This window comes from Marmota monax, unplaced genomic scaffold (assembly GCF_021218885.2).
Source record: "Marmota monax isolate L192 unplaced genomic scaffold, Marmota_monax_Labrador192_F-V1.1 WCK01_AAM20220418_F8-fsc00080, whole genome shotgun sequence".
NCBI lineage: Eukaryota > Metazoa > Chordata > Mammalia > Rodentia > Sciuridae > Marmota > Marmota monax.
The window spans coordinates 7,586,846-7,598,932 of NW_026694750.1; the positions used below are offsets into that span (position 1 = coordinate 7,586,846).

The 12,087-nt window shown below is 66.1% G+C and overlaps 1 protein-coding gene across 3 annotated transcripts in view; it reads right to left on the minus strand.

The window, feature by feature from the left end:
- Nucleotides 1-1,132: 1,132 nt before the first annotated feature.
- Plch2 (phospholipase C eta 2) overlaps nucleotides 1,133-12,087 on the minus strand; it is a 67,029-nt gene continuing 56,074 nt past the window's right edge. The window contains exons 13-23 of one of the 3 annotated variants that reach the window (XM_058572766.1): nucleotides 10,581-10,673; nucleotides 10,164-10,246; nucleotides 9,097-9,194; nucleotides 8,824-9,006; nucleotides 8,368-8,475; nucleotides 7,765-7,889; nucleotides 7,608-7,692; nucleotides 7,294-7,440; nucleotides 6,964-7,043; nucleotides 4,593-4,890; nucleotides 1,133-2,970 (exon numbers count right to left, since the gene is read on the minus strand). In XM_058572766.1, the coding sequence (XP_058428749.1) occupies nucleotides 1,655-2,970; nucleotides 4,593-4,890; nucleotides 6,964-7,043; nucleotides 7,294-7,440; nucleotides 7,608-7,692; nucleotides 7,765-7,889; nucleotides 8,368-8,475; nucleotides 8,824-9,006; nucleotides 9,097-9,194; nucleotides 10,164-10,246; nucleotides 10,581-10,673 (2,616 nt within the window). In that variant the 3' untranslated portion in view covers nucleotides 1,133-1,654. Of the gene's footprint in view, nucleotides 2,971-4,592; nucleotides 4,891-6,963; nucleotides 7,098-7,293; nucleotides 7,441-7,607; nucleotides 7,693-7,764; nucleotides 7,890-8,367; nucleotides 8,476-8,823; nucleotides 9,007-9,096; nucleotides 9,195-10,163; nucleotides 10,247-10,580; nucleotides 10,674-12,087 lie in introns of all 3 variants that reach the window. The other 2 variants (XM_058572765.1, XM_058572767.1) reach the window with 2 other exon arrangements.

The following is a 12,087-nucleotide window of genomic DNA, read 5'->3' on the forward strand; positions in this document are numbered from 1 at the left end:
ACACCCCAGGCAGTCTGGCCCTGTTCGCCCTGCTGGGTCCTGGAGCACATCCACCTGGGGAGATGGTCCTCTGCGGAGGCCCCCATTGCCTGGCTCAAGCTGGCTACTGGCTCCTCTGGGGTTTCTGATGGCTCCCGGGTCTCCTACCTCCCCAGGCTGGGCTCTCAGGAGGAGGTGGGGAAGTGGACAGCAGCCTGGAGGGCCTTAGGCTGAGGGGAACAAGCTGTGGACACACTCCAGCACACCCTCTACCCGGGGCCTGCCTGTGTCCTCTGCATGGAGGGGCTGTCCTGAGCCAGTGTCCTGCATGCCAACGACAGTCCCCGCCCAGTGACCTCCTGATTTTTCCCATCTTGAGCAGAAAGGCTTTAGCCCCCTGCCCTGTTCCCTGCGGGTGGCCACCACCTCTCACTGTAAGACCTTGGTCAACAGCCTGGCACAGCAGTGTCCATACCAGCCCTATCCTGTCCTCCGTCTGAAGAGCTGCTCAGGTTCCTCAGCCAGGCTCCTCCCTGGCCCCAGGCAGACAGGACACCCTCCAGGCACCTCAGCTCCCACAAGCAAATGCCCCCAGGGTCAAGGAGGTCAAGGTCTGGCCAGGCCTGGGAGGTCTGGAGGAAACAGGGTGTGGCTGGCCTTGCTGAGCTGGGGAGAAGTTGGCACTAGCCCCTGTGGCTGGCCACGCCTCTTGCTCAAGGGGACACAGGGCAGAGATACCCGCCTCAGACGTTTCCAGCTGAACTGCAGCCACCGTGCCCAGTGCCCACTTTCCCAAGGGTCCCAGCCAGAGACAGTGCTTTTCCTGTTGGGGGCCAGGTGGTCTTCCTGGGCCAGCAGCAGGCTGTGAAGTCTCGAGGAACAGCAGACACCGAGGCCTGGCTTCCCTGGGACTCCTGTCCCACATCCATCTCCCCTGGGGGCAGGCGGAGGACAGGCCCCAGCACAGTCCCATGGCCTGGTCAGCACCCCAGCTTTCCAGGGGAGGGACACACTGTGAGGCTCAGAGGCACAACAGCCTCCTCAGCTGGGGCCTTTGGCCAGGGCCCCCACCCAGAGCAAGGCCTGTCCCCTCAAGGACTGGGCTGGGGCAGTGTCGGGAGCAGCCCAGAAAGACCAGGAAGCAGGTGGGTCCCACGCAGAACTGGCGTGGACACGTTTATTGGGAGTTGTGGTGGGGAGTTACAAGGAGTCTTTGGATATCCAGGGAAGAGGACAGTCGCACAGAGCAGCGAGTGCAGTGAGGGTGGGGCCCGGGACAGACGTGGAGCCGCTCCAGGGACAGGCGCACAGCAGCTGGAGAGCCAGAGCAGACGCACACCACACCCCCACAGGTGGAAGCTGGCTGGAATGGTGGGAAGGGGCTCGGGTCACTTTAATGTGGTATAGATGGACTTCTAGAAATGTAAACCTCCACGCTCAAAGTGAGAAAACTGCCCGCCAGGGCCAGCTCAAGGCCATCTTCTGGGGCCCTGGCGGGCAGCTGCAGCCCCTTCTTCCCAGGGGCACGCTGCTGGGTACGCCAGGCGAACGCGGGGGGGTGGGGTGGGGGGGGACCTGGCTGCTCCATTTCCTGAGCAAACGCTGGACACCAAAGCCAGTGCCTCCGGCCCCCAGCTGACAGCAGGTCAGGGGCTGGGCGCCAGCCCAGAGCAGGTCAGAGCCTCAGCAGGAGCAAGCCGTCGGCCGCACTGGACACCTGCTCCAGGGTGCCCTTGGAGGGGGCGGGTGTGTCCGTGAAGCCTTCGTGGCCCACGGAGCAGGCGCCTTCGGGGGTGCCCCGCTCCTCCGGGGGGCCCCTTTGGCCCAGGCTCCGCATCCGCTGTTGCCGCTCCTGGGCCTGGCGGGCCCTGCTGGCAATGGCTCGCACGCGACTCTGGCTTCGGGAGGAGGACCTCCGCAAGAAGCCCGGACCCCCCACTGACCCCTCCCCAGCTGGGCCCAGAGCCCTGGGTGATGCGATGTCCCCGGCCTGCCCGCAGCCCACGAGCCAGCGCAGCTGCTCCGTCAGTGCGTCCGGCTGCACCTCCTGCCCAGCCTGGCCCGGGGCGCCCAGGCTGCGGCTCAGGCTGCACGAGCTCCCCTCAGAGCTGGGGCCAAAGTCGGCGGCAGTCAGGTCCCCCAGGCTCTTGGACTTGGCAGCCGCGGGGCAGTCCTGCAAGCCCACCAGGGTGAGGCGGCCCCAGGGTGACCGGGCGTGGAGGCCGGGCGGGCGTGGGGCCAGGGGCCGGGGCCGCAGCTCATCAGATACAGGAGGCAGCTGGCTCACGGCCCGCAGGTTGGGGTTCGATTTGCTCTTGGTCACAGGTGGCCGGTCAGGGCGAGTGGCCGAGGCTGAGCAGGGCCTTGGGGGTAGACGTCCAAGCGGGCCCCCAGTGAGGCTCTCACGGCTGCGGCCCAGGCCCAGGCTTGGCAGGGAGAGGTCGATGACAGTGTCGCTGGAAGACATGCTGGAGGACGAGGACACACTGTCACGGTGGCTGCCTGGCTCCAGCCGCTGCCACAGCCGGTCACTGCCTGTGGCGTCTGAGTGCATGGCTGGGGTCGGGGAGGGCCCGGCCAGGGGCCGCCAGGGACCCAGGGGCTCCAGCAGCACCTGGCCCTCACTCTTGGCTCTTCTGACCATGGGCAGGTGACCCAGGGCTTGGGGATGGCTCTTGCTGTGCGTCTGGCTGACAGGGGACCCTGGGCATGCCCCGCTGGCACCACCATGGCGCGGCTCCCTGGGGGGCTCTTCGAGGTCCCCTTCATGCCGGGTTCTGAGCTGTAGGGGCTCAGAGGCTCCCAGAGCAGTCCGTGGTGTGCTGGCCACTTTGGCTCCAGGTCCCGCAGGGGACTGGGGCCCTTCCCTGTGGGAGCTGGTGGGGGCAGCTGCCTGTGGTGGGGGGCCAGGGCCCAGGACCGGCTCCTCGGCAATGGTTTCCAGGCTGCACAGAGGGGAGATTGACCGCTGCAGAGAGAAGGGGCGAGCATCTGGGGGAAGAGGGAGCGAGGGGAGTGACAGAGAGAAGAGAGAGACGGGGACACGGGGGAAGGGAGAGAGACAGGGAGACAGGACAGGGAGGAAAAGTCGTGTCAAGAAATGGTGTCCCGTGACCCTCTGTGCCAAGGGGCAGTCGGGCCGGCTCCCCACCCAGGGCCTGCCCAGCAACCAGGCTGGTCCATTTGCACACATCCCACACAGCTTGCTCAGAGTGCCAGTGCCCCCTCCCCACCGCTGCTGGGAGCCAGTGGGCAAGGTGCCCGGCCCTGTGTCCACTCATGTGCAGAGTCCACAGGGGTCTGGCTGGCAGGCCAGGAACGGGTCTTCTGGGGCCAGGGCAACAAGGGGCACGCGGGGCTGGGCCTGTTACCTGGAACTGCAGCTCTCAGTCCCTAACTACGGAGGCAGCACGGGGTGCGGGGACAGAAAGGAGAACGTGGTCAGCACGGGGTGGGTCTGGCAGATGGACAGACGGACAGCAAGGCTTGGCAGGTGAGGGAGGAGCATGGTGGCAGGGGAAGGCTCGGCGCCCGTCCCTCCCGCTGGGTTGGGGCTCAGCAAACTGAGCCAGGGCAGGCCAGCAGCTGTCTGCCTGAAGGCTGCGCACCTGGAGGCTCCATGCCATCCGACAGTCACAGGTCCAGGGCCCCAGGGACACATGGGACCTGCTCCTCTGCACTTTCAAACTCCGAGGCCCCACTTCAAGGCTCTGAGCATCATTCAGGGTCCCTGGGGACAACCTGGATGCTGTCCTATGGCTGTACCCTGACTGACAGGTTACCCGAGAGGGTCTGTGGCAGGGTGACTCTGAACCTCGTCCTGGAGGACGGTCAGGTGAGGACTGGAAGCTGCCTGGACCCAGGAGGGGGTGGGGCCCAGCCAGGGAGCCTCCACGTGCATCTCCAGGCTCTCAGTAAGGCCACTGGTGACTCCCACTCCCCAGGTCCCCACCCCTCCAAAGTGCCAGGGCCTCTTGCTCAAGGGAGAGGGCTGGGGCAGGTGGGGCTGCGGGTCAAGCCAGCAGAGATGCAGGAGCACAGCAAGGGGGCAGCAAGGCAGGGACACTGGCCCAGGCATGCCGGGGTGCAAACACAGGCTGCGGGGGGGGCAGCTGCCTTACCCGCGGAGAACATGGGGGAGTTACTCCTGATCTCCTCCAGCTTTTGAACGAACAAGGCGTTCATCTCTCCCTGCAGGGCCCCCGGCTGCCTGTGAGCACCCTCAGGCTGGCAGGGGACCACCTTGGGGCTCCCCAGGCTGTCCGGGCTGCTGGAGTCCGAGGACACGGAGCCGCTGCCGCCTAGACCCTGCCGCCGGGCCCCGGGGCCCTTGAAGGCCTCCTTGCTTCTCCCTGGGGTGGCTTGAGGGCCCAGGTTGCAGTGGGGGTCCCCTAGCAAGTCTGCCCGGGCCTGGGGCTGTTGGCTGATGGCCGTGTGCCCTCCAGCAGGCCCCAGGCTGGGCAGCTGCTCCCTCGGCAGGCCCTCAGCGTCCACACCGGAGCAGGAGCCCACCACACACTTCATGCATGTGGCGGCCATCCCGGCAGCCCCGGGGCCCTCAGGGGCACACGGGGGCCGCACCTGCCCTGGGCTCCTCTCTGCTGACGTCTTACCTCGCGGGCTGCTACTGCTGGGACCCTCACACACCAAGGCCTCGGGAGCAGGGCCAGGGCTGGGGGGTACCACGTCGTCAGCTGCCCCCTCGGAGCCGGTGTCCTGCGTGCCCAGGGCCAGCTCCGGGAAGCCCCTGCGGCCCGGCTTCTGGCTCTTGGTTGGAGCACTGGCCGTGCGCCGCAGGAGCCGCTGGCTAACGGAGGGCCGGGGTGGGTGCTGCCCAGCAGCATGACTGTCCAGTGAGCCTGGCTTTGGGCCTCGGAGGAAGAGGCCTTTTAGGCCCAGAGCCTGCTTGACCTGCAAGAGAAGGAGCCCGCATAGCTGGCGCTGGGGGTACCGAGCCCAGTGTAGCTGTAGCTCAAGTACGGTGGGCTGGGGCCAGCCAGGAGTGCACGTGGGACGCGAGCCACAGGGAGCAGGCCACATGGCCACTCCACCAGCATGGCAGGACCGCACCGTCCAGACTGAGCATCAGCCCCTTCCTGAACTCTGGGTGGAGTTCGGAGGTGGCGGGAACATGGGGACTGAGAGGACACCCTTCCTGGGGTCTCTCAAGGACAGATTTCAAACTCTAGAACCCGGCGAGCACACCTTACACCTGCAGCCCTGGCTCGAGGGGAAGACTTCAGGGTCATGGGTCATGCCACCCATCCTGGGCACCAGCATCCACAGAAGCCAGTCCCTGGGTTGGCCAAGGCCTGCTCGACCACAGGCCCTGACCTACCTGCTTCCCAGTGGTGCTCCTGCCTGGAGGGGCCATCCCTCCCAGGCAGCCTTCCCACTGCTCTCTGCTCATCGAGCCTGGGCCTACCATGTGGGCTCTGGACCACTGCCTAAGAAGGCTCGGGTTCCAGGCCTCCAGCTCCAGACAACAGCCCAGCTCCCTGGCCACCAGGGCTGGAAGGTCCCTCCACAGGCCTCTCTCCTGTAGCCCCTTCCTGGGTCACTGCTGGAGAAGGCTGGCCAGCTGCATCTCACAGTGCAGAGGCCAGGAGGATCCTCACATGCCAAACACCCTGCATCCCACAGAGGCCCCGACAACACCCACCGCTCCCCGAGGCCGGGCTGTGCTCGTGCGCGGAGTGGCCTAGGGCCCCAGTGGCAGAGGCAGTAAAGTGGCCACACTTGAATCAGCTTCCTGATTCAAGATCCCAAACCCAGTGCAATTTGGTCCATGTGGCTGGAAGCCATTTAGAAGGAGATCCAGGATTCCGGCTCGGAGCTCCTGCCCAGGTGGCCCCACCCCAGGCCCTGGCAGGATCAGGAGTGGCAAAGTCGCAGCATGAGGAGGGATGGAGAGGGAAGGTGGGGGGAGGAGAACGGAAGGGGCACAGGGAGCCCAGGAGAGCTCCGGACAGAAGAGGGCAGTGGGTGGAGAGACAGGACAGCGGGGAAGCACGTGGCCTTGGCTCAATCCTGGATCTGCCTCGTAAATGCCGCTGTCTGGCTGAGGATGGCCCAGGGGACCCCGGAACCATGTCATGACCCATGTCACATGAACGGACAGTCTCCAAAATGCTACCAGGAACCATGGATGCTAATGGGATGCGGCCTGGCATGCAGGTGGGCGGCGGGCTACACTGTCCCGCAGCAGCAGGGTACCTTGTGACTCCTAACAAGGCCGCACGTCTAAAAGTAGACTTTGGACACAGAGAAGCCCACTGTAAGACCAAAGAGACAGAGTGAAGGTGGCGAGGCCCCGACTGTGTGGGGAGGGGACCCAGGGCCGCAGAGACAGCAGACACGTGACAGACGGACAGACAGTGGCACAAGAGTGCTGGAGCCGGCAGAGCCTCTGGGCCCGCAGACATGGCAGGAGAGAAGGTCAGTGCTGGTCCTGGGCAGGACCCTAAGGATGCCAGGCCCACTCAGAACCAGAGTAGCCAGGCTCCAAAAGCTGAGACCCCCATCCTGCCCTAGTCTGGGCAGGGGCAAATGTGCTGGGGGCCAGGTAATGGGCAAGTCCAGGCAGATCCTGCCCTGGGCCGGCGGGAGAGGGAGGGAGAGCCCCAGGAAGGGCGGTAAGTTCTTCTCACCCTTCATGAGAAGGCAGCCAGGCACCCCTGGCAAGGCCACCAGGGAGACGGAGGCTAGCCTGGCACTGGCAACACAGGAGGGCAGGGGGGGACACAGGGGCTCCCTTCTTGGGTCAAGGACCTTTAGCTCACACCTGCCCTGGGCTGCCCAGATCCCCTTTGAGACCTGGGCCCAGTACTGGGAGGCTCTGGGGTGGCATCCCCCAACACCCCATGTCACAGGTAGAGGGGACCAGAGAGTTGGTCTCCAGGCCACAATGCCGAGGGTGGGGGTGGGTAAGGAGCGGGAGCAGCCCTCCCCTGGCCACAGCCCTTCCCGCCAGGCCACACTCACCTTACCACTGATGTCACTGACAGCCACGTGCACAAAGATGGAGGCCTCTTCCATCCCCTCCAGGTACACGTGCCGGTAGCCTGGGCAGCCAGGGCACAGCGTCACGTTCCCCTGTCCCTGCTCCTCCACCTTTCCTTAAAGGTCCCGAGCCTTGAGTCCAGCCTCATAAGACCCCTCCATCAGGCACCGCTGCCCCCCAGCAGTGCCAACTCAGCCCACCCTGCCCTGGAGCCCTCAGCCAGGGGGGTGGGGCGCCAGCATGCATGAGGGCTGCTGGGGGTGCAGTGGGGCGGGACCCCCGGGACCCCCCCAGCCTGGGCCCCTGCCCACCTGGCAGCATGCTGCTGAAGGCCAGTGTCCTTTGGCCAATGAAGTCTCGCCCGATGGGATCATGGTCCCAGACGAGGAAGCGGACCAGTGCGATCTCGGGCATGTGCACTGTGAACACCAGGGTCTCCTCCCACATGGGGTTGAACCCTGCAGGCCGCCGGGGCGAGGGTCACAGGGGCCGGGGTTGTCCCCAGCAGGCTCCCACCCTGAGGCCCTTGGGCTACTCCCTCTGCCCAACGGGAGGGGAGACGGTGGGGGCACTGGGCCGGGCCCTGGGGCACAGGCTGGTGCTGTCACGCGCCCAGGGCACTCACCGTTGTCGTCCACCACTCGGGTCTGCTCCTTGCTGCAGTCCACAGGGAGCCCAATGACCTCCACCTCCACGAAGGGGTCAATGATCTGGGGACAGGACAGGGCTGGCACCAGGGCCAGGTGCTCCCCCCACGTCCCGTCTGCAGGTGCCTGCCCTACCTCCCCGCGGTCTCCCAGCATCGAGTCCCGCGGCTTGGGGAGCTGCTGCCCACTGATGATCCTCAGGGCCAGTTGCTTCTTGAGCTGCCCGGGCAGGGGATCCTCAGAGTTGGGGTTGAAGACGCCTGAGGGACAGTGTGAGGCAGAGCGGGACAGCCTCCAGCGAGGCCTGCCACACCCCGGGGCGCAGGCTGCACGCGGCCCCCTCCAACAGACTACCCTGGGAGCCGTGGCCTGGTGGGGGCAGCGTCATGAGTGGGGTGACCGGCAACCGGGAAGCCGGGCTTGTCAGGCTTAATGACCTCAACCTCGAGCTCTGCAGTGACACTGTCCAGCAGGACCCAGACGGTGCAGAGAGGGCGGAGTCATGGGAAAGCCCGCGGGTACATGAGCACACCAGGCAGAAAACTAGGTTGACAGGAGGGGGCTCCGCGAAACGCCCGGCCTGCACCGGGCTCCTGCCCACCAGGGCTCGCGCAGACAAGTTCTGCCCATGAACCTCCAGCTTCCTGCCATGTTGGGGTCTCTGCTGCCCCAAAGGGAGGCACCCACCCCCACTTTCCTGGGGTCCTGCAGGAGCCTGCCCCAGCCCCTGGGCCTTACCGTGGCACATGCACTGGGGCTTGAGCACGTAGCCACAGCTGCCGTTGGCACTGAACTTGGCCCGGTTCAGCTGCAGCATCCGCCCCTCTGACTGGTAGTTCAGGGCAACTGTGGGTGGGACAGGAGAACCTCTGGGTCAGCAGCTGTCCACATGCCTGTGTCCCCCCAACCTGCGGCCACTGCCTTCTGTGTGCAGGCCCTGAGGCTCACGGCCATGAGATGGGGCACGTGAACTGGCAGAAGGTGCCCAAGCCTGGCCCAGTCCCGCACACCCCAGGAGCTGGGGCAGGCCGGCTGTTTTCCCAGGCTGCCTGAGGTCTGGGGGACCCCTGGGGACCCACTCGGGGAGCAGCAGCAGGCCTGGAAGCTCTCCAAGGCCTCGGATCAGGGGAGGCTGGGCTGCAGGGATGGTCTGGGCCAGGCAGGCCCCTCCTTGCTGCCCCGCCAGCCACCCACCCATCTGGCAGCCTGCGTTCCAGAAGGGCTGCGGATTGTAGTTGCTGGAGTCGACCCGGTAGGAGGAGGGGTAGATGCGGGAGAGCTGGTGCTGGTTGAAGCGCAGGTATTGCTCCGGCTTCTGCTGCAGGATCTGGTGGGCCTTGGTCTCGCTGAAGGACGACACCTGCCAGCTGGACACCACTGTGTGCAGACCAGCCGGCGTGAGTCCAGGCCTCGGGTGCACACCAGCCGTTGGCCTTCCCAGCGTGCCGCCCCACCTGCGAACCTCACCCTCCGTCTCCACGTCGTGGGTGCCCACGGACTTGGTGTATTTCACCAGGTCCGAGAGGGCCCGGGACAGCTGCATGGTCTTCTTCTGCCGGGCTGTCCTGCAGGGCGCACACAGGAGCGGTCAGGGCCCTGTGGCTGGCACCCACCTTCGGGGCCTTCTGGGTGCCCAGCCCCTTGAGCCAGGCTCCAGGGCTCGAGCAAATCTGTCAGGTCCCCAGACCGTGCTCTTTGGGTACTGGGATGGGGCGGGGCACACCCAGGCTGCTGGACATGGGCTGGCCAGGAGCCACTGGCAGGTCAAGGCCCTGGGCACTTGCAGGCATGAGTGAGAGGAACACGAACCCTGGCCAATGGCACTTGAGGCCCATAGGGTTTCTGGAGGATTCTGGGCAGGGACGTTGGAAGGTTTACCACAGGAGAGTCTCAAGCAGGTGCCATCGTGCACCCAGGTGGAAGTGGCAATGAAGAGGTGGAAGGGTGGGAGAGGGGTGGGTGGGACAGTGGGAGGGACAGGGACAGGGGACAAGGCCTGGTGGGGAGAAGGGAGGGGGTGCGGGGAGAGGCGCTCCTTGCTGCTAGGTGCCATGTCCCAGAGCTGCCACAAGAAGCAGTGGACGCATGGGAATGGCGCCAACCCTGGTGGCCGGCCCTGGCCCGGCAGGAGCTGCTCTGGTGGGGACCTCTGAGGCCTGGCACGGACACCCTCCCTGGGGAGAGCACGAGGGGGAGCCCTCAGGAGGAGGGAGGTGGGATTGGTGGGCAGAGCAGGGTCTGGGCCTGGGAGATCCTGGGGTCCTCAGAGTCATGCTGCTCCTCCTGGCCCCTGCCACGTCCCAGCCCAACCCTGCTAGACTCTCTGGGGTCACCGCGCTGGTCCGCCCGTCCCACTTGGCTGTGGTCTGCAGAACAGCCTCATCCCCTGCTGCTTCCACGGGCATCAGATGGGGCTGGGAGGGGGACCCCACACCTGCCCCCGTCCCACTGCACTCAGAGGACAGCCTCAGTGAAACCGCCCTGCGGGGACAGAGAGGGGCCCGCAGCCGTCAGGTCCTCAGGACTGCACTGACCCTCGGCTCTGGCTTGCTGGGGAGTCCAGGTCCTCGCGCCCCTCCTCCAGGCTGGCTGCCTTCTTTAGTTTGCTGCCCTTTTTCTGTGCAGGGGGGCAGAGTCATGACCCGTGGAGCCCTAGGTCAGGCCAGGCCATGGGCAAAGGCTGGAGGGTGCGTGGAGGGCCTGCCCTGGGCTCCCGGCAGCCCCAGCCTGCCAGGCCTCTCCCAGGGTCTGCAGTGCCCAGGCCGCCCAGCTCCAGCGGGCTCTCAGGACAGCAGTCAGTGGGGCCAGAGGAGTGCAGTGACCCAAGGGCCAAGGCACCTGCCCCAGACCAGCCCCTGCCCCTGGGCTCCTGAGGCCAGCCACAGCCAGCACCTGGTGCAGGCAGGACAGTGGGCTCGGACAGGGACCCCAGCCCAGGAGCCTCGCTGGACCTTGCGCTTGGAGAAGCTGCTCATGAGGAGGCGGTGGTTCCGTCTGCTGGCCCCGGCGTCCTCCCCAGACTCCATGTCCTCCTCGGCCTTGCTCTGACCCCAAGGGAGAGACAGAGGGTGAGCCTGGCCTCAAACCAGGACGACACCTGCCGGGCAGGTCCCTGCAGCCCTGGAAGCCTGCCTGGAAGAGGCAGAGCTGAGCCCGCCTTAGGGAGGCTAGGGGCTGGAGAACAGGACCCCAGGCCCAGGGCTGCCTGCACTCGTGTGCCAGGTCACAACAGTGTGTGGTCTGAAGCAAGCGCGAGCTCCGGGCTCTGAACCTGTGTCCAGCAGAGGGCGACGATGCGACAAGCAGTTTGAGTGGAAGGTCCAGCCGTGACCGCCTGCGCAGGCCTTCCTCGAGGTCCCTGCAGCCCACTGTCCTGACCCACCTCTGGCAGTGCCAGGCTAGACAAGCATCGCCAGGCCCCACTCCCCAAAGCCAGAGTCCATGCCCACGAATCCCAGGAGCACAGGACGGGCCTTCCCCCCGGGACCCTGGAGCTCAGGCCTGGGAGCACTGGCCCCGGCCCCCAGGTCCACGCAGCCGTCCCTGAGCCCATCCACGCTGGCGCCGCCGGAAGCCCGAGCTGTGCATCTGCCCCCGAGGCTGCTGCAGCCCCCACCTCCCACTCCCACCAGTCCATTCCGTGCCCCCAAAGTTGGCCCAGCTCTGCTCTGGAGGTGCCCAGGGTGCAGCAAAGATCCCGACACCTGCGCCAGGGGACCTTGGTGGGGAGGGGCAGGTCCTGCATCCCAGGACCACCTGAGTGAAGCCACAGGCGTCCTGCAGCACACACACGGGAGGGCTCCGGTACAGAGCCTCTGTGTGCAGCTGCACACACACGTGCACACACACAGACGCCCCTGCACGCAGGCTCACCTCACTCACAGATGCTCCAGGGCTGCAGCTGGGAGCTGCTGTGGCATCTGACAGCAGAGCCCTCAGCTCCGTGTCCTCCCAAGAGCAGCCTGGGCCTGGACCACCCCACCCCGGGGCCACCCTGTCAGACAGGAGGGAGAGCACAGCAGGTCCCCACCCACACCCACACCCTGTGTGGCACACCCACTGAGTCCTGCCGGAACCTCCCGCCAGCTCCCGGCTGGCTGCACCCGTCTCACTCTCCTGCGGAGTAGGGCTGGGTCTGCTGGCCCTTCCTGATGCCGAGTAGCCGGGGGCCTCACTGACCCAGCCTTCCAGTCAGTGGGCTTCCTGCCCAGAGGTCCACAGTAGCAGGGGTGCTCAGGGCTATCTGTCCCAAGTGGCCTTGGAGACACTCACCCCCAGCCTCCCTTACTCCACGGATGGAGGCGGGAGGCTGAGCGCCAGGTGTGCCGGGAGCTGGTTGAGGCTGATGTGCGTTAAGCCTTTTCAAGCATCACCCAGAATGCTGCTGCTGCTAAGCCCCATGTGACCCCAATCTGGGCACAACTAAGGCGAGGTGGCTGGTGGTCCTGAGCAATGGCA